General features: G+C 40.5%; 2 protein-coding genes across 12 annotated transcripts in view; one reads left to right on the top strand and one right to left on the bottom strand.

Annotated features, from left to right (window-relative positions):
- LOC147142205 (receptor-type tyrosine-protein phosphatase gamma-like) overlaps positions 1 to 10,949 on the top strand; it is a 104,430-nt gene extending 93,481 nt beyond the window's left edge. For both annotated transcript variants that reach the window (XM_086040719.1, XM_086040720.1), the window contains 14 exons: positions 258 to 354; positions 484 to 566; positions 643 to 777; positions 1,530 to 1,664; positions 1,750 to 1,922; positions 2,025 to 2,160; positions 2,954 to 3,100; positions 4,597 to 4,690; positions 5,034 to 5,110; positions 5,222 to 5,350; positions 6,233 to 6,379; positions 6,471 to 6,613; positions 7,220 to 7,355; positions 9,419 to 10,949. In XM_086040719.1, the coding sequence (XP_085896845.1) occupies positions 258 to 354; positions 484 to 566; positions 643 to 777; positions 1,530 to 1,664; positions 1,750 to 1,922; positions 2,025 to 2,160; positions 2,954 to 3,100; positions 4,597 to 4,690; positions 5,034 to 5,110; positions 5,222 to 5,350; positions 6,233 to 6,379; positions 6,471 to 6,613; positions 7,220 to 7,355; positions 9,419 to 9,559 (1,773 nt within the window). In that variant the 3' untranslated portion in view covers positions 9,560 to 10,949. The remainder of the gene's footprint in view (positions 1 to 257; positions 355 to 483; positions 567 to 642; positions 778 to 1,529; positions 1,665 to 1,749; positions 1,923 to 2,024; positions 2,161 to 2,953; positions 3,101 to 4,596; positions 4,691 to 5,033; positions 5,111 to 5,221; positions 5,351 to 6,232; positions 6,380 to 6,470; positions 6,614 to 7,219; positions 7,356 to 9,418) is intronic.
- A 1,700-nt stretch (positions 10,950 to 12,649) lies between these two features.
- cadpsb (Ca2+-dependent activator protein for secretion b) overlaps positions 12,650 to 18,981 on the bottom strand; it is a 72,073-nt gene continuing 65,741 nt past the window's right edge. For all 10 annotated transcript variants that reach the window (XM_086040729.1, XM_086040730.1, XM_086040723.1 and 7 more), the window contains 2 exons: positions 14,051 to 14,155; positions 12,650 to 13,949 (listed from right to left, as the gene is read on the bottom strand). In XM_086040729.1, coding sequence (XP_085896855.1) covers positions 13,773 to 13,949; positions 14,051 to 14,155 — 282 coding nt within the window. In that variant the 3' untranslated portion in view covers positions 12,650 to 13,772. The remainder of the gene's footprint in view (positions 13,950 to 14,050; positions 14,156 to 18,981) is intronic.

The following is an 18,981-nucleotide window of genomic DNA, read 5'->3' as shown; positions in this document are numbered from 1 at the left end:
CTGGATATTTTCACATAATGACATGCTCATATTTGCCTGTCTCCTGTTTTCTCATGCAATTAAAAATAATTACCTCGGTATTTCAATCAATAGGAGGATCAAATGTACCTTTAATGACCAGTAGTAACACCAACACGCATTGTGCAGTAAATGAAATCATACAGTTTGGTTAAATAGTAGTAATAATAATAATAGAGAATAATTCAATCGCATTTTTTGTTGTTGTTTGTTTTGTTTTTCTCGCTCTCCCTCCCCAGGAGGTCCAACGCTCCACGGCCGACCTGAAAATCACTGCGGAACACTCCAATCATCCTGACAACAAGCACAAAAACAGATACATCAACATTGTGGCTTGTGAGTCTGCTGTGAAATGGGATTAGAGAGGATGTCTACTGCGGAGGAATCCTCTTATATTTTCCTAACCTACTTTTCTTCCCTTTAACAATAATTTGCTCAAATATATCGATGGTTTTCGCCCCGCAGATGACCACAGCCGGGTTAAATTACGAGCGCTGGCTGGGAAAGATGCCAAACATTCCGATTACATCAATGCCAACTATGTGGACGTGAGTTCAAGCGCTTCATGTTACGCCTATGTCTTCTCGGCGTCACCTTAATTATGACCCATTTGACTTGTGTCAGGGATATAACCGGCCCAGAGCATACATCGCTGCCCAGGGTCCACTGAAGTCCACCTTTGAAGACTTTTGGAGGATGGTGTGGGAGCAGAACACCGCAATCATTGTCATGATTACAAATCTCGTGGAGAAAGGACGGGTGGGCCAACGCACGATCAAAAAAACGAAAACGATCGTCTAACCGACATTAATACCTCATGCTTCTTGTTTGACTTCCAAGATATTTATTATATTATTCCTCTATTTATGAGTATGTGTTTTTTTGTTGATTCTGGGGGGGGTTAAAAATGAGTTTGGTATCGGTAGAAATAAATCAGATCCATGAAGGGGAGAAAGAAACCCGTAAGAATAACTTTATTCGCGGTTCAGCATTTACAAAAAAAAAGGTTGAAATATATTTTTTTTTTAAATAAATAATTTTAAAAATAAGTTTCAAAGATTTTTTTATTTTAATTAATAATAATTAATTTAAAAGGTATAGGTGTAGCTTTGGCTGTATCTTGTGACATCTTGGTACCAGGGCACTACGTTGAAGTTAGCTGAGGAGCTTCAGTAAGGCTAAAGTTTTGTGTGTTGTTTTTTATGTTTGATCTTTATTAGGTGCACTTTGTTACAGCCGCAGTAAATTTAAGTTAAACATCTTAAAGGGGTCCATACATTAGTTTTAAGACTTTGGCGCTGTGCTACTAGGCTAGTCCAATCTGTTTACTTGTTTTAAGAAAGTACAATTTTCAACTTCTTTCAGGTATTTTTTTCCTAAAGTAGTAATACGTTTTTATTTTTGACTTGTTTTAAAGGCCGGTTTTTGCAGTGTAGGACCTTTTTATAGCCAGCGTATGCCTTTGTTGGAAACATCAGGAATGGTCAAGTATCAATTGCTGTGTCTTACAGAGGAAATGTGACCAGTACTGGCCTACAGAGAACAGCGAGCAGTACGGAAATGTCATTGTGACGCTGAAAAGCACCAAAGTGCACGCCTGCTACACCCTTCGCCGTTTTCTCATACGGAACACAAAAGTCAAAAAGGTCAATAAATCAAGCCATATTGTTAATTATCTGATCGACGATACAATACGCTGCGCTGTGTTTTAAGATGTGTTTGCTTTTTCAGGGTCAGAAGGGCAATCCAAAGGGGAAGCTAAATGAGCGCATCGTAATCCAGTACCACTACACTCAGTGGCCTGACATGGGCGTGCCAGAGTACACCCTCCCTGTCCTCACCTTCATCAACCGCTCATCAGCGGCCCGCACTGCAGACATGGGCCCGGTCCTGGTGCACTGCAGGTACCATCCATTACTTAAATGAACATTAATTATGACCGTTAGACGTTGGAAATGTGCTGACGGGCCGACCAGCGCGCTCATATTGCTTTGTGCTGGCCTCAGTGCAGGGGTTGGGCGCACAGGAACGTACATTGTCATTGACAGCATGCTGCAACAAATCAAGGACAAAAGCACAGTCAGCATCCTGGACTTTCTTAAACATATTCGCACACAGCGCAACTACCTGGTCCAGACTGAGGTAAGACCCCCCAACCCCCGCGCCCCTAAAAAAAAAAATGTCTAGATGACAAAGGTCATCCATGGTTTGAAATGCTTACGGAGAGAAAGCTTAAATACTTAATATTTACTGAGATCATCACACTTTGAGCTGAGTCTTATTTTAGGCGAGCGGAAGGGATGAGTTATTTTGCATTTTGGTCTGTGTTGCTTTGTACAATGTAATATTGGATTAGATGTTCATGTTGTTTCAAAGTATGCAACTCTGTCAAGTCTGTTTTGAGAAGTCAGTTTGAAAATAATTATTAGAGCTTTTTTGACACGGCGGCCTCATTTGCTATTAAGTGGCCTAAAGGCTTTTCATAAATGATCCCCCACGCATTTTTTCTTCAGCACTAGCATACATAGATATTGATGCAAGGCAGAATGAAGACTAAATTGTGACACTACCATCAAAATGTCAGCCAAAAGCAAACTCATCGGAGTAGGCGTGTATTTCTAATCTTCAAATGTGCAATTTTGTAAACCCGTGCACACTGTAACCTCAATTTCACCTTTGATGCAGCATCAACTTATTTGAGGTGAAGCTGATGTTTTTCTGCCAGATCCAACCAGTCTGCCCTCCGCCACCATCAAGCTATATCAAACATTTTAGCTTGTTGGATATTTTTTTGGGGAGGAACATTTTCCATCAACTCTTGTCGCATCACTGTTTTTCTATCCCTGTCATGTATTGAAATTCATGAACATTTTTCAATTGTATTAGGTGCTCAACGGATTATTTTTCCCGCGTTCACATTCCTGTCATCTTTTAGGAGCAGTATGTGTTCATTCACGACGCTCTTATGGAGGCCATTTTCAGCAGAGAGACAGAGGTGCCCGCCTGGCAGCTGCACAGCTACGTCAACAGCATCCTCACACCCAACTCGGCGGGCCGCACCCGTCTGGAGAAGCAGTTCAGGGTGAGTTTACAACCTTGTGGTGTTGTCACTCGATCCCTAATGACATCATCATCCTTTGGAAAGGAGGAGGTCTCTTGATCGGAAGCTTGCTAAAACCGTGTGCGGGAACAGCAGTAATCCCATTTTATTCGCTGGGGATAGAGACCAAGCCGTGCCACGTAAGAGCGAACAACTGCGAATACAGTACAGTAGTCGATGGTCCTGTTTTGTCAAAGACTATATTAATAGTTTCAACTGTAAATATACCTAAAACTATGACCCTCAACATAGTATAATAATAATAATAATAATAATAAAAATGATAGTTTAATATCATTTGAAAGCCATCTTAGAATGTACACCCCTGAAAACAGATTTTGAAAAAATACAGTCCTGACCTCTTCCTTTAACAACCCAGGCTAAAATGAGTGACTTAAAGGGGAAGTCAATGCAAACATTTTTTTTTCAAGAATATTATTCTATGCAGTCCACTAGTTGAAACAGGGCATTCTGATAAATATGTGTTTGTGGAATAAGTGTTAATCCACTAGTTTTTAGCCATCTCTGGGGGCGGCCATTTTGTCTTCTGTCGACTGAAAATGACTTCACAACTGCTCGCCACGACCAATCACGGCTCAGATTTAGAAAACAGGTCAGCCGTGATTGCTCGCGGTGAGCAATTGTGATGTCATTTTCAGTTGACAGTAGACAAAATGGCCGCCCCTGGAGATGGCTAAAAACGAATGCATTTTGCTGCTTAATTTATATTCCACAAAAGCAAAATTAATGAGAATGCCGTGTTTCAACTGCTGGGTACATATTCTTGAAAAAAATATTTTGACTTCCGCTTTAACAAAGCACACAATATTAATAAGACATTACAAAAACCATAATAAAAATCATCTAAAATAATTAGATTTAAACGATTACAACTAAACAGCAGTCTTGATCAATGGAGCAATCGCGTGCAAATGGGGACTCAAACAAGAGGTTAAAATATAGATACATGAGAATGCTGCTGTAAAAAAAAAAAAAAATGTTTTCAGCCCGATTGAAGTGAACTGACAGATTGAGCAGACCTCAGGTATTCGCAGAGCTTGTTCGACAGGTGAGAAGCATAAAAACTGCATGCTGCATCACTTTATGTTCTGCTTCCGGGAACACACAATAGACCTGTCCCAGATGACCTGAGGGGTCTGGATGCTTCACAGGGAGAACCTTTTCCGTTATTTTCTTTTTACAATAGCAACCAACACATGACAAACAAAGAAAATACCAAACTAAACAAAAACAATTACTTCTTTCCAAATTCGATTGACTCAGAGGTTAAGCAGCATCCCGTAATGGAGCGTTTTGACCGAGGGTGCGCTGTTCTCTATTGTTGTCCGTTGCTGCACTTACTCCGAAGGGAGCGCGTCTATTGTACTAATTAAAAAGGGCCAGTGTGGCTTTCACAGTCTGTGTGTTTGATTGATTTTTAACAGCATGTGATTGACTTTTCCCTTCTCTGTCACCAGCTGCTGACTCAATGCAACACTCGCTTTGTGGAGTGTTTCAGTGCTCACAAAGACTGCAACAAGGAGAAGAACCGCAACTCCTCGGTGGTTCCATGTGAGCGTCTCGTCCGTTCTTGCGCTGCTTGTTTTGTTCATAAAGCATAAAAAAAAAAAAAGGAAAAAAATGACCGCCTTGCATGAATAAACACCGCTGTAGCATTTCCTCGTCTATGTATCCTGGCTGTACGTTATTAAAGACAATTCATCGTCCCAAATTAGAATCTATTTCCATAATCCCATAAGTTAATCGCTCAATACATTCGTGGCGCCCGGCCAGGGGAAAATGGAGGTTGTTGTTGCCATAGCAACAGTGAGGAATGGTAATGAACGTGTGCTATCAGCCAGTGTGATTATAGTGGTCCGGGTTCTGACTCAAGTGTGTGTTTCTGCCTCTACAGCCGAGCGAGCGAGGGTGGGTCTCACCACTCTTCCTGGCATGAAAGGAACCGATTACATTAATGCGTCCTACATAATGGTACAGCCTCGCAGCCCTTTTCAGCTACGCCCATGCCATTTGCACGTTGGCTGTCCAAATGCGCGCCGTACTCGTATGAGCCTTAAAAAGCGTGCTCGTTTGTCTCCTCAGGGTTACTACAGGAGTAATGAGTTCATCATTACCCAGCATCCTTTGCCCCACACCACCACTGACTTTTGGCGGATGATTTGGGACCATAATGCACAAATTATTGTCATGTTGCCTGACAACCAGAGCCTGGTAAGCAGCCTGTAAACCTAATCAAATACATCCTCGTCGCTTGTTTTACAGGGACATTGCAATCAAGTCAAAACAGGAATCTAATGTCTTAACAACAAAATTATAGTGAAAGTCAACCCCCAAACTTTTTGACAGTAATATGTTGTATGCGCCCGCACTAGTCTAAACACAGCATTTTGATTGATATTGCATTCGTGGAATATGAGTTAAGCAGTAAAATCCATGCCTTTTTAGCCATCTCAGGGGGCGGCCATTTTGTTCCTTTTTGTCGACTGAAAATGACAACACAGATGCTCAGGGCTCAGATAACAACCAATCGCAGCTCACCGGTTTTTGAAGTTGAGCCAGAATTGGTTGTTACCTAAGCCCTGAGCAACTGTGTTGTCATTTTCAGTCGACAGAAGTGACAAAATGGCCGCCCCTGAGATGGCTAAAAATGCATGGATTTTGCTGCTTAACTCATATTCCACAAATGCAATATTAATCAAAAAGCTGTGTTTAGACTAGTGGGGCTGCATAGAACATATTGTAAAGAAAATTTGAGGGGTTGGCTTCCCCTTTCATGGAGTTGCAGTTACAGACTCTTGAATAAATTATTATGCAGGTATTTTGTCTTTGAACAAAACTAGCAATGACAACACTGTTGTTTTCAAAAATAATTTTTAAAACATTTTCCCAGTCCATACTTTCTTCCTCTGATAAGACAAAGAGGAAGAAAATGAAAATGAGGACAACGCAACTAGCCATCCATCCATGTAGGGGTCATAATTGACTTAACTACTTTCACACTTTTGGACAATTTAGACTAGCAGACTATTTTTTCAAGCCTAGCTTTTGCCGTGTCCTTTCTTTATTGGCATTTTTTCGCTCCTTTCTGCGCAGGCTGAGGATGAGTTTGTTTACTGGCCGAGTCGCGAAGAGGCCATGAACTGCATTGCCTTCACCGTCACGCTCATAAGTAAGGACAGACTGTGCCTCTCCAATGAGGAGCAGATCATCATCCACGACTTCATCTTGGAAGCCACGCAGGTACGTGCATCGTTCATCTGCTTTCAAAGGTTCCCTTGCGATGTGCCGCCGCCCCCTGCCGTGCGCATAACTCTCGTCTCGTGCGCGTCAGGACGACTACGTTCTGGAGGTGAGACACTTCCAGTGCCCCAAGTGGCCCAACCCGGACGCGCCGCTCAGCAGCACCTTCGAGCTCATCAGGGTCATCAAGGAGGAGGCCATGACGCGAGACGGCCCCACAATCGTGCACGACGAGTACGTTCCCCAAAATACGCGTTTGCTTTTTAACAATTTATAATGCGATGGATTTCACATTAGCCATGGCGGTACTGAAGTAGAATGTTCACATTTTTACTTTATTTTTGTTTATGCTAACTTGTATTCCAATGCATTTACTTGATTAAAAATATACGTTTACGCTAATGCATTTTCTCTGACCATCTTTATGACAAAACAAGTCACTTTTTAAAAACATGCTTACTTCCAGTACTTAAATGAATTGTATGTAAATACTTTTGATACTCAAGTACAGAAAATGGTTTAGACGCGATTGGTCGTTACCTGAGCAGTTGTGATGTCATTTTCAGTCGACAGAAGTGACAAAATGGCCGCCCCCGGAGATGGCTAAAAACGGGTGGATTAACTCTTATTCCATTAATCAGAATGCGGTGTTTCAACTAGTGGGTCTGCATAGAACATATTCTTGAAAAAACTTTGTTTGGGTTGACTTCCGCTTTAAGTATCGCTTTCAGGTGCTTCATACAAGACTGCTTCTTACTGCACCATTTCAAACATCACCTTCCTCCCAAGTGAATACGTCTCCCGAAGCTGCGTGTGATTGATTGTTCCGGCTCCTCGCAGGTACGGCGCCGTGTCAGCGGGGATGCTGTGCGCTCTCACCACGCTGTCGCAGCAGCTGGAAAACGAAGGCGTCGTCGACATCTATCAGGTGGCCAAGATGATCAACCTCATGAGGCCGGGAGTCTTCACCGATATTGTGAGTGGAGCGTGAAATTGTAATAATACTTTTAATGATCTTAATGAGTTTAACTGACTGTTTAGTGAAGCTAATCAGGTTTTAATGTCATTTGCTCCAGTAATCACCTGCCTATTCGCAGTTGGCTAATTGTGAATTCACTTTTCTTTTTTTTCTTTTTTTAAACCCTTTGCTTTGCTTCGTCATGTTTATTTTTTCTGCTCTTTAATGCTCTACGATGCCATAAGATGAATCTAAATAGGAAAAAAAAGTTTTGAATTGAAATGGTGGTACAGCTCCACAGAGATGAGCTTGGCGAGGAGCAAATTTTAGCCTGGGTTGTAAGTGGAAGTTAGGAGCATATTCGCCACAGTTGCCTTTTAAAAGAAAAAAAAAAAAAAATCTGTTGGCTGTTTATGTTAAGAGTAAGGTTGTAAAATGAGTTTGAAAGGATAGCAACGCAATGTTTAGGGTGGTCATCAATTAGCCTCTATTACAACGGTTAAACATTAAATAGAACACCGTTCTTGTATAGATTAAAGCGTATAAATCGCATTTTTGGAGGATTTATTCATTATGTATTTATTTATTTTTAGGAAGAAAAAAAAAGCGAGACCAGGAGCAGTAGAGTTCAGACTCACACCCAAAATACTCGTTCCCTAATGGTGGATGCGTTTGGAAATACACTCCGAGCATGCGCTGCTTCACTCTGACTGTTCGGAAACTCAGCATTTTTTAAATGCGTCGTTCGGTTTTTCAAAAAAAGGAGTGCTGGAGCCCAGTGTGTCAGGAAGTACACATGGAAACAGTTCAAGCACAAGCTGCCAATTGCTTTATAACAAGGCTGCTTCCAGAAATGAGAAAGAGCAGAGCACACTCTGCCTGGCCGAACACGCTCACTCTGAGTTCTGTTAGGACGTCAAGAGTGAGTTTCCAAACGCACCACTTGTGGACAGCAGCAAACAAGTTACGGTTGGGCGAAACTTCCACTTCTAACTACGGAAAAGGTTTTCTTCGTGACAAAAGTAGAATCCTGGTTGGGGGGTTTTTTGTTCACCTTTTGGTGATGCAAATGGCATAAGAAAGCTGCATGCAAAACTAGTGATACGTCAAACATTCCTTTCCATGGCAACTACTTTATCTTCCGCGAGTACTTTTCTGAGTGGACCCACATTCATACAGATTCTATTGAGACTTAATTATGCTGAAAATGACCTGTGTGCTAAAATAAAACTAAACTAGGGCTGATTTTATCCATGTCGTATAGCTCTATTCAATGATATGTTCTATTTTGATGGATAGGGCGTTTTCATTTTTCTGTAACATATCTACATCATGTAGCATGTTCTGATCTGAGATTTTGGCCAGGTGTGATACTGTTTTGGCCGGCCTGTGCATGTCTGATGCTGGTCACCCCGGTCCAAGGAATAATCCGGGATTTTCTGTGAATGCTCAGACGCATGGAAAAATTAGAGGCAACATGACATAAACTGAATTAACATTAATGTGGATTTTTTATTTTTAATGGATACACTTCATTTCTGCTCATTAAGTACACGTTTTGTCCACCAGAGGGCAATCAAATGTTTATTTGTGCAGTATTAATCAATGCTGTTCTTCACCCTCCTGTACTGCACTCTACAATATGGTACTGGTACTGTGCTATACTAAATGAGAGACTGTCCTACTCCAAACTGGACTGGACTAGTATTTACGATTGTAGAATCCACTATAACTCATCCACATCTACAATAAATACATACATAAATAAATCATGAACCTTTTGATTTACCCGTTTGACCAATCAGAAAGCATCTTTAGAAAGCAAATAATCTGTTTTAGGGACCAGAGATGTTTTTAGCAGTGACGTCATCTGAACTGTGTGGTTAAGCATCTTTTCTAAGGAATAAATTAGTATTTGCAACACATTTTATTGTACTCTAGAAAAGGTGTGCTGAATGTGAATATATTTGCAATATTAGCACCTTTTTGTCAGATTGCTTTCAGTGCGTTCACTGTACTTTTGCTTCAAGTCCTGTTTCACGTGTGCTGTGTGTGTGTGCGCGTGTGTGTGCTCGGCGCAGGATCAGTACCAGTACCTTTACAAAGCCATGCTGAGCCTGGCGGCTAGCGGAGAGTGCGGCCCTATGCACACGGACATTAACGGGGTGGCGGTGATGGCGGACCAGTGTGACCCTGCCGAGAGCATGGAGTCGCTCGTTTGAGGAGCGGCGTCCAGGCAATTCGTTTCTACAAGAACTTCTTTCTTCTCCCCCCCGAGAGGCCTTTTTTTGCCAGACTATTGATTAAATAATTTAGAAAAAAAACATACTATTACTTTTTTATACTGACAAACATTTTGGGATATTTATGTTTTCGCCCCCTCGCCCCCCCCCCCCTTTTTGTTTTTATTCATTTCTTGTCTTCAAATCCTGCTGAGCGTTTGCGTCCCCGTTAACGTGAGGAAGGAAGGGGAAAAAAAAAAAACAACAAAAAAAAACAAAGCAGCTCTTGTCCAATTTGCACTCAACTATCAGTGTTACTGCCTAACTCCATCCAAGGACGTCGTGCGTTCAACTCGGACCCGAGCGCACCGCTGGAATGTCGAAGCGACGCATGAAGACGGGGGACGTGGGGCCGGGGCGACCCGCTTCCATTCGACATCCCGACGTCCTTTTTTTTTTTTGCATCCTGTTTGTCAGCAAACTCTGAGGCTGCTGGTCACATGACCCCCCCGTGTGGCAACACTTCCCCCATCCACGTCAATAGCTCATGTAAACAAAACAAAATGGCTTCTTTTGCTCGTCACGGCATCCAATGTGAACATTTATGCTTTTTACAGGGATTTATATTGTTATACTGTTTTGTAATATATATCTCTATATATTATATCCTTAATAGCCAATCACTCTTTGCCTATTTGTGGACTGGCTGTTTTAGTGCTGTGGGTTTGGATCATGTTCGCACAGCTTTGCCAAATGTTATTATTGTGAAACATTAAACAAAGGGACGCTGATCAGCCAAAAACTAACAAAAAAAAAAAAGTTCAAAAAAAAAAAAGTTTCAATTGTCGCAAAGTGCAGATACATTTCCTCAACTATATGCAGATGAATATACAAAATAAAAGGTTGTTAAGAAATGCATGAGGATTGTGAAGCTGTTGTACTTTTTAATGGTTTGAGGTCAGCGCTCAAATTGGCCGTTTAAGAGATTGTTTGTTTGTTTTTTAACTACTTCCCTGTGAATTGTGTTTTGTCTCCAGTGGAAATAAAACCTTTGTTTTGCCACTTCGGTCAACAGGTAACCTCAACAGTGGCTATATTCTTCTTTCTTAAAGGACCTCCTCTCCTGTCTCACAACTTTGAACCATTTTTAGACTGATGAAGATGTTCAGCAGTCTTTTTATCCATCATCTCTCAACGTTTTCTTTTTTTTATTTCTACATCGATTGAATGTCTTAACGGATGGTTTGTTCGTTCTTAATTTGTGTTGATGGATAATGACTTCACTTTGGCACTTTTTTGTTCTGTTGATCACTATTGTTGGTTCACCTCGTCTACTGTGACTCAGCCTTCTTAAATATATCCAACATTAAATGGTCCACGCTTTAGCGTCTTTCTGGCTTTTTGTTTTTACCAATCATGGGCGAATACTGATACCAATTATCGGTACATTGAGTAAGCCCTTCTTGTCAGTAGTTGGTGCTATCCTGTGGCTGTTTGACACATCAGTGAATCTTAATGTGCATCAGAAAGGTTTTGGTTTACACACCTGTCATTGTGTTAATTGAAATTTTATGTATCTATTCGTATCGGTGAGTACTCATACTGGTAACAGTCTGAAAAATAGTGGTTTGCAACCTTTCGAGTTTTTGCAATTTAGTCACCAGAGATGTGCTTTTAATTCATACATGTTAATTTTCCAGATTTTCAAGTCAACCCCCAAATTTTATTTACAATAACATGTTATATGCAGTCCCGCTAGTCTAAACTCGACAATCTGATTAATAATGTGTTTGAGTTAAGTAGTAAAATCCACCCTTTTTTGTCCATCTAAGGAGGTGGCCATTTTGTCAGTTGCTGTCGACTGAAAATGACATCACAGTAGCTCAGGGCTCAGGTAATGACCAATCATGGCTCAGCTTCAGAAAAGAGGTGAGCTGTGATTGGTTGTTACCTGAGCAACTGTGATGTAGCTTTCAGTCGACAGCAAGTGACAAAATGGCCACCCCCTGAGATGGATAAAAATGGGTTTAATGACGTTACTCATATTAACTCATATTCCACAAACACAATATTAATCAGAATGCCTTGATCAGATGGGCGCATTGAACATATGATTCTAAAGAAAAAATGTTTGGGCTGACTTCCCATTTAACAATATATTTTGTTGAGTAGAATCCATCCATAGGTGAAAATATAGATAAATCTAAACTCATTCTCACCGACAAAACTTAACTCATTCTCACTTTTTTTTATTTCTTTAAAATTACCTGTTTGCTGAAGTACATCATATTTTGAAGATTGCTGTAACTTACGTTAATATTAATAAAAAAATTGATACATGTTCAAATTTGGGCGGATGTGGGGAGGTTTCAACATCCATTTTCTACTACTGTAGAAGTTGCATCATAATGTCATAAAATCTCCCAAGCATGTGGGAAAATATGTAATGGTCTGATGTATATTTGGCACGGACAACACTGCTCATCACCAAAAAAAAAATGAAACACCATACATACAGTAAAGCATGATGGTCTTTGTAGTGAATTATGGCCAGTTCCAAATAAGAGTCAATTGGCTCAAAAGATTCAGGCTTCTGCTAGAATGCAAAAAAAAAAGTACCACCTACAAGACCAGTTGAACCTTGAAGGGAAATCAGGTGCACTTTAAATGTTTGCACCTGTGTGCTGACTCCTATTTAACATGAGTTTGAATGTGATTGGTTATCTTTGAACAGCCACATCCATAGTTATGAGGGGGTGCACGTTTGAGCAACAATATTAGCAATTATGTTTTTTTAATTTATTTTTTAGTCATACCGTTTAATGACCACACTAATGGTGGAAAATGAAAAATTTTAATGATTTATCTTTGTCTCATTTTTTTTTTTTTTTAATCTTACAAAATGCTGGCATTTGGCAAGGGGTGTGTAGACTTTATATCCACTGCAGTTCCTTGGCCACTATCGAATTGGCTTACTCCTGAGCAATTTGAGTATATTCATCCATTTATTCATCTATCTTTCATCCATTGATCATCCTTCCTTCCATCCATTATCATTTAGCCACAATCCATCAAATAAGCAGGCGTAGGTGACACATGTACAATAATTTTTATTCAGAGGCCACAGCTCTTGCATATTACAACTGTTGGCGTTCAGAAGGCAAAAAAAAAAAAAAATGAAATAAAAATAAACCGAAAAAGCAAGAATGAATCCACCAGCTAAATGACACAGAAAACTGGAGGGAGGGAGAGAGAGAGAGAAGAAAAAAAGTGTTTGGGAAGGGTTGGAACCCACAGGCATGCAGCGATGGCTCAGAATGCAATGTACAGCATTTTATATTTATATATATATTTATATCATATATACAGAACAACAGTGAGACCCAAGCCAGACATCTCATTCCACACAGTTACACAACAAAGACGGACCAACTTTTTTTTGTCATTCATAAAAAAAAAAAAAGTTTGCTCTTCTTCTCTGTAAAAGTGCAACTCAATTAAAAACCTGTTGTCAAGACATCTTTTTTTTTTTTTTCTCTTTGAATGTGGAAATAAAAATAGAATCTCCCGAGTTATCAAAACGGAGCGAGAACGGAGAGTATTGCATCTCTAGAATTCCCTCGTGCTGAGGCTGGAGGTTGAAGGTCAAAAGCGTGTCTAAGACGAGCCGTCAACAAAACACAGAGGGGGGTCTTGTCACTCCCGAAGCAGTTGGCGTTCACTTGAAAACAGATAAAGAAAGGCTCCACACACACACACTCACGCACATACACACTCATCGTCACGACAATGTACCATGAATGAATGGAGAGTACGACAAAGAAGCGCCATATACGTACGTAGTTTGCATTGGACGGGGGCGGGGGGGGGGGGACACACACTATTTAATCTCACTCAAACAAGTGCTTCTCCATATTGCTTAGTAACACATAGAAATGAATTTCGAAATGAATGAATCGGTGCTATCTTTATTATGACACAGCTAAACTGCCAATCAATGGTTATTTTTTTTTAAACACTTTTACCGTGTTTCCTCAGTATAAGCACTATTTTTTTTTTTCCATTATTATTAGTTTATAGTTCCTTCATAGGCATTTCGAGCTGACAAAGAGGTCCTAGAGTGGCTATCTGAGTTGGTACATGCATCGGTTAACCAGGCTAAAGTCAAAAGTGTGATTAAGAGGGCAGGGAGGGGTTTGCCGGTGCGTGGCCTCTAGTCGTCCTCCTCGTCCTCTTCGTCGCTGTCCTTCATGGAGATGCCCTGCATGCCTCCTTCCCTCACCGAGGCCGTGGCCTCCTCCAAAGTCAGCCTGTTGCGCACCGTGTCGTACATCTTGCTGTTCAGGGTCGAGTCCAGGACGCCCTGCAGGCGGAAGTCACGGTACTTTTTCTGCGAGGGGGGGATCATGGCGGGCAAATGTCAGTATAAGGACGGCACGCCATTATCGGCCGGCGGTGTCTATTTCGCCCGCGGCCCCTCTCCCCAGTCACCTTGGTGATCCTGATGAGGATCTTGAGCTGGTAGACGTGCAGCTGCTGGTCCATGCGCTCGGTGAGCCAAGTGCCCAGCAGGTTCATGGTGGCAGTGTACCATTGCTGAAAGACATAAACGCAACACTCTCCAGCAAGAACACACACACATCGCACACGTGCACAAGACGCCAGGAAAAACAGCAAGAGTCAGCCGCCACTGACAATGGAGTCTTATTAGCCACACTGAGGAGGAGGATTCAATCAGATTTCGACGTGGAAAGGTGCAACTTGCGAGAATGAAGTCAGACTGTTAAGAATAATGACATTATACCACAACATGAAAAAATATTAACTTACAACAATAAGGTCTTGATTTGACAAGATTATGGGTTATCTATTATGACAGTAAAAAGGAGAAAACAAAGTTGTAATATTAAGTATGCAAAAAGAAGACTAAGACTAAAGTTGTAAAGATTTGTTGACAAGAATGACGGTGTAATTATATGACAAAAAAACTCAAACTTTATATTATTATTATTATTACCAGAATAGTCATAAAATAAAAAAAATGTTCTTTAACTAAAAAAAATTGAAAAAACATTTTTTTACAATTATATTTAGCCAATTATTTAAGAATGATGTCTAAATATTATAATGACCCTGTTGTGATCGCACGGTTAAAAAGTCATTATATAAGGAAAATAAATAATTATTCAAAAATAAAGCTGTAGCTAGAAAAAAGTCCAAGAATTACACAAATAAGGTCATAAATAAAAGGTGAAATATTATGCAGATTAAGTTGTTAATGTACGAGAGATAAGTAATCATTTTACAGAAATAACGTTTCTTTGTAAGAAAAAAATGAAATATTAAGATAATTTTCGAAATACAATACGAACTAAGTAACTGACAAGAAATTTAGTTTTGATTTATAAGAAAAAAAAAGGATGAACATTAAGATAAAACCATATCAGGAAACACAAAAAAAATGAGGTTCTGTTATTACAATTATAAAAGTAGTGAATCATGTGCCATTTTAAAATGAGAATGGTCATAATTTCATGAACAAAATCTTAATTCAGGTTAGGGTTAGGGGTTAGGGGTTAGGGTTAGGGTTGGGGTTGGGGTTGGGGTTGGGGTTGGGGTTGGGGTTGGGGTTGGGGTTGGGGTTGGGGTTGGGGTTGGGGTTGGGGTTGGGGTTGGGGTTGGGGTTGGGGTTGGGGTTGGGGTTGGGGTTGGGGTTGGGGTTGGGGTTGGGGTTGGGGTTGGGGTTAGGGTTAGGGTTAGGGTTAGGGTTAGGGTTAGGGTTAGGGTTAGGGTTAGGGGTTAGGGTTAGGGTTAGGGTTAAATGATGTAAATGCTTGAGAATAAATTTGTAGCACTACAATTACATCATCACACAAAAAGGAAAGCAAGGTTGCAAGAATAAAGTTGTATTTTTGTGGGGGGGGGGTAGAATTACTACCTCAATAAACTCCTAATAACCCTAAATCTAAATAAAAAAAACAACAACTTAGAATAAACATGACACAATTTATCTTTGACCTCATCCTCGGTTAGCGTGTCATCCCACAAACAAAAGAGGATAACCATCTTATTATAATGTGCTGGATGATTGTTTTAGCGGGGACTACAATGGGTCCCAACAGCTGCAACAAGAAGCACTTTGCTTGCGTTTTATTATGCGGCAACGACTTCATTGAGTGTTTTTATGGCCCATAAACACTGAAATTCACGTCATGTTTTTTTATGTATGAGCGCATTTTGCCCGGAGTACATCTCAACGAGTCGTTCCAGAGATGCTGTAAGGCAACTTTCTAAAAGTGGCTTGACGGTCCATAATCGAGTGAGGCCCGCCAACTCTTTTGTTGCCTTTCGACATTTGAATCGCAGGTAAACAGTGAAGCAACGTCACAGATGTAACGGTTGTTGTTTCTTATGAACTTTCACAACAAAAGCAAAATCTTTACAGGTAAGAAGCAAAATCCAGTTGAAATCCAGAATAGACTGTAAATGTGTGCCACCGGATTGGTACGATTTCCATCCACGGGAAATAAAAAGTTTATCTTATTTTTTTTTGTTTATTTATTGATATATTTATTTTTTACATATTGCTTTCTTAAGTGTTTCAAAAATGCTGCCTAAACATTTTGTACATTTTGTTTTGGTGCACACCTGATATGTGATGAGAATGATTTTGTATTGAAGTCAATTCGACGTGCTGTATTTCAAATTAAAATTAAATTCAACATCTTGTGGGGTGAACTCAATTCAAATTCATCCATTGAATTGAAGTGAATTATGAAATTCTGAATTTTGCACGGCCCTGCCGACCAATTGTATACGTTTATGATACAAAAATTGTATTTACCCAATTTTGACGCCAACAAAATTTGTGCTTACTTTTTATCACAACTATAAAATAAGGCTATTTTCTTTTAAAAATAATAAAAAAATAAATAAAAATAAAAAAAGACACTTGGGTTGTTTCCCTGGGTTTTCACTCAGTCCTCTTACCCACTCGGAAAAAAGGGGAATATTCCACACTGGTCCACAGAAAGTTGCATCATTCAGATCATCAGTAGGCCATGAGAAGGCCAAAACTAAGTTCACACGTTTCTGTGTTTTTCTGGAGAGTTGACTGATAGTCTTGGAACACTAAATTATTTGTGTTGTGCGTCAGCGTACTGTTACACAAATGCCATGGGGCTATTGTTCATGGATTTGCAAATTCTATGCTAGAAAGTCCCTCATTTCTGGAGGACTTTAGTGCAATGATACAATCATGGCCTCAGATGAGCCAATACACATTTGGAGTAGTTCAACATGTCTATTAATTAAGAGTGGAGAAATTGAAGAAATTGAAGTTGAGAGAGTTGCAACAAGCTAATAGCACTATTTCAGTGAAATGGCCCATGGGCGGTATGTTGTGTTTTACAATAATACAGAACCATATTTAGAATTTCATACGCATCTGTGGCTGGAATCAAAATTCAAGCCTCTCAAATATCATCACTCTCGTCCTTTTTCTCACCCATTTCTTTTCTCCTTTAAATCAATAGAATATTGTGAATTGATGGCAAACTGGCCCCACACACACACACACACACACACACACAAAAATCAAATAAATATTGCGTGGTCCTATGCGGCTCGCCAGTAATGCCGATGAAAAATTGCGGCCCTTCCAGCATTTACGATAATGTTTGTGTTTCATTAAATGCGGCACCTCAAAACGTTTCTCGATGAAAGCAATATTCTAGTTGCACCAAGTTACGTGTGCGAGGGCCATTCACTTAGTGTGCCGGCATGAGTATTCAGTCTGCATCGCTCGGTGTGAGCAGCACGCAGTCATACTCGTAATAAGCAAATTGGGCCTTTCGATGAATTAAAAAAAGGATGCTTACTTGGCATTCCCGACTTTGGGACATATTCAAGAATTAATCGTGCAAAGTGGTCGATTCACTTCCCAGACGCTGAAGATGGACGTGCACAAAAAACTGCAAATCAAGCGGCCGGGCGGCGGGGGGTGGGGGTGCGGCAATAAGGGGGATGTGCTGATTGCGCCACATAAACGCTGCGTCAGTTGTGGTAGAAATGAGGCCTCTGAGTTGGGAGGTAAAACAACTGCAAGGTGAGCTTTTACTGGCAAAAGAAAAGTCGGAATGAGAGTGAGCAAATGGCGCGCAGGCGTGGTTGAAGCAGTGCTATTGTCGTGTACCTTCTCTCTGCTTTGTCCCGCACTCGGTTTGCATCGAAGGCTACAAGAGAACAGCACTCGCGGCCAGTTGAAATCAGACCTACAAGAGCTTTGAACGCTTTCGTTGGGTCCAAATCAAAAAAGGGATCGTCGTGTCCGCCGGTCAGCTTTCACCTGATTTTGCTAAGGTGAATGGATGGAGGGTTTTTGGACTCGAGGAGGGGGGGGGGGGGGGGGTGTTCCGGGTTTATGCAGATGCCTGTCCACTTGACAGTCGAGTCGAGCGTGCAGCGCATGCAGACCTGGCAGGTGTGTGCGTGCTGAGGAAGAGACTGCTCTACGGTCGTATGTGTGCAAAAACGAGCCACAAGTCTGAGGAAGAGGGTCATGCTAGAAGATGTACACAGGAAGATTATTTGACTCCAAAAAAAACATGCCAACCAACATAATGTGAGAAAACAACGCAACACTAGAGATAAGTGCCACTTTTCCCAGTGGCTGTATTGACGTGACCCTGAGACATTTTCACAGCAGTTCCGCCTGCACACTTTAATTTTTTATTTTTTTTTAATGATTCTTTTTAAATGTTGTGACCCCTTAAATGACCAACTTCAATGAATAAATATATATATATATACACATATATACATATGTGTGTTTGTATTGTAACAGTGTTTTTTTAATTATTTAAAAATATCCTGAATTGTTGATTAATACTTAAGTCATCGACATGATGAAGAAATATTGATTGGAATAATGTTCATCAATGTTAATGTTCGATTCTTCAAAGTAGGAACCCCTTTGGCCCTTTTGTCCCTTTGCGCATCTTTCTCAGTCAATTTTATGATGTGGATGATTCTTTAAGTTCTGGAATGACTTTTAATTGTGCATTAGCAAAAGTTCATGGCTGGAATTTCTTGACCTCTTAATGTTTTTGGAGACCATTTGAAGTTGAAGGTGTTTCCAAACTTTTAGACATACATAGTACACTGTCGGATTAGAGCTGCACAATTAATAGAATTTTATCGCGATTTTGGGCTTCCGCGATTAAATCAACCTAATTGTTGGCAAATTAACATTTAAAAGGCAGGCTCTGCTGCATATCTAATCAAGAGAGTTGTCAATCTGTTGTCAGACAACCAACAGGGCGAAAGGCATGGTTGAGGCTTTATTAAGCAGCTTTAATAACAGCCAAGCGCACCCTGCGTCGGAAGTCGAAAGTCATTCAGTGGTCAAGTCATGTCGAGAA

This window comes from Filicampus tigris, chromosome 9 (assembly GCF_054856515.1).
Source record: "Filicampus tigris isolate MCC_2025a chromosome 9, RoL_Ftig_1.0, whole genome shotgun sequence".
Taxonomy (NCBI): Eukaryota; Metazoa; Chordata; class Actinopteri; order Syngnathiformes; family Syngnathidae; genus Filicampus; species Filicampus tigris.
This window is presented reverse-complemented; position numbering and strand designations above follow the sequence as displayed.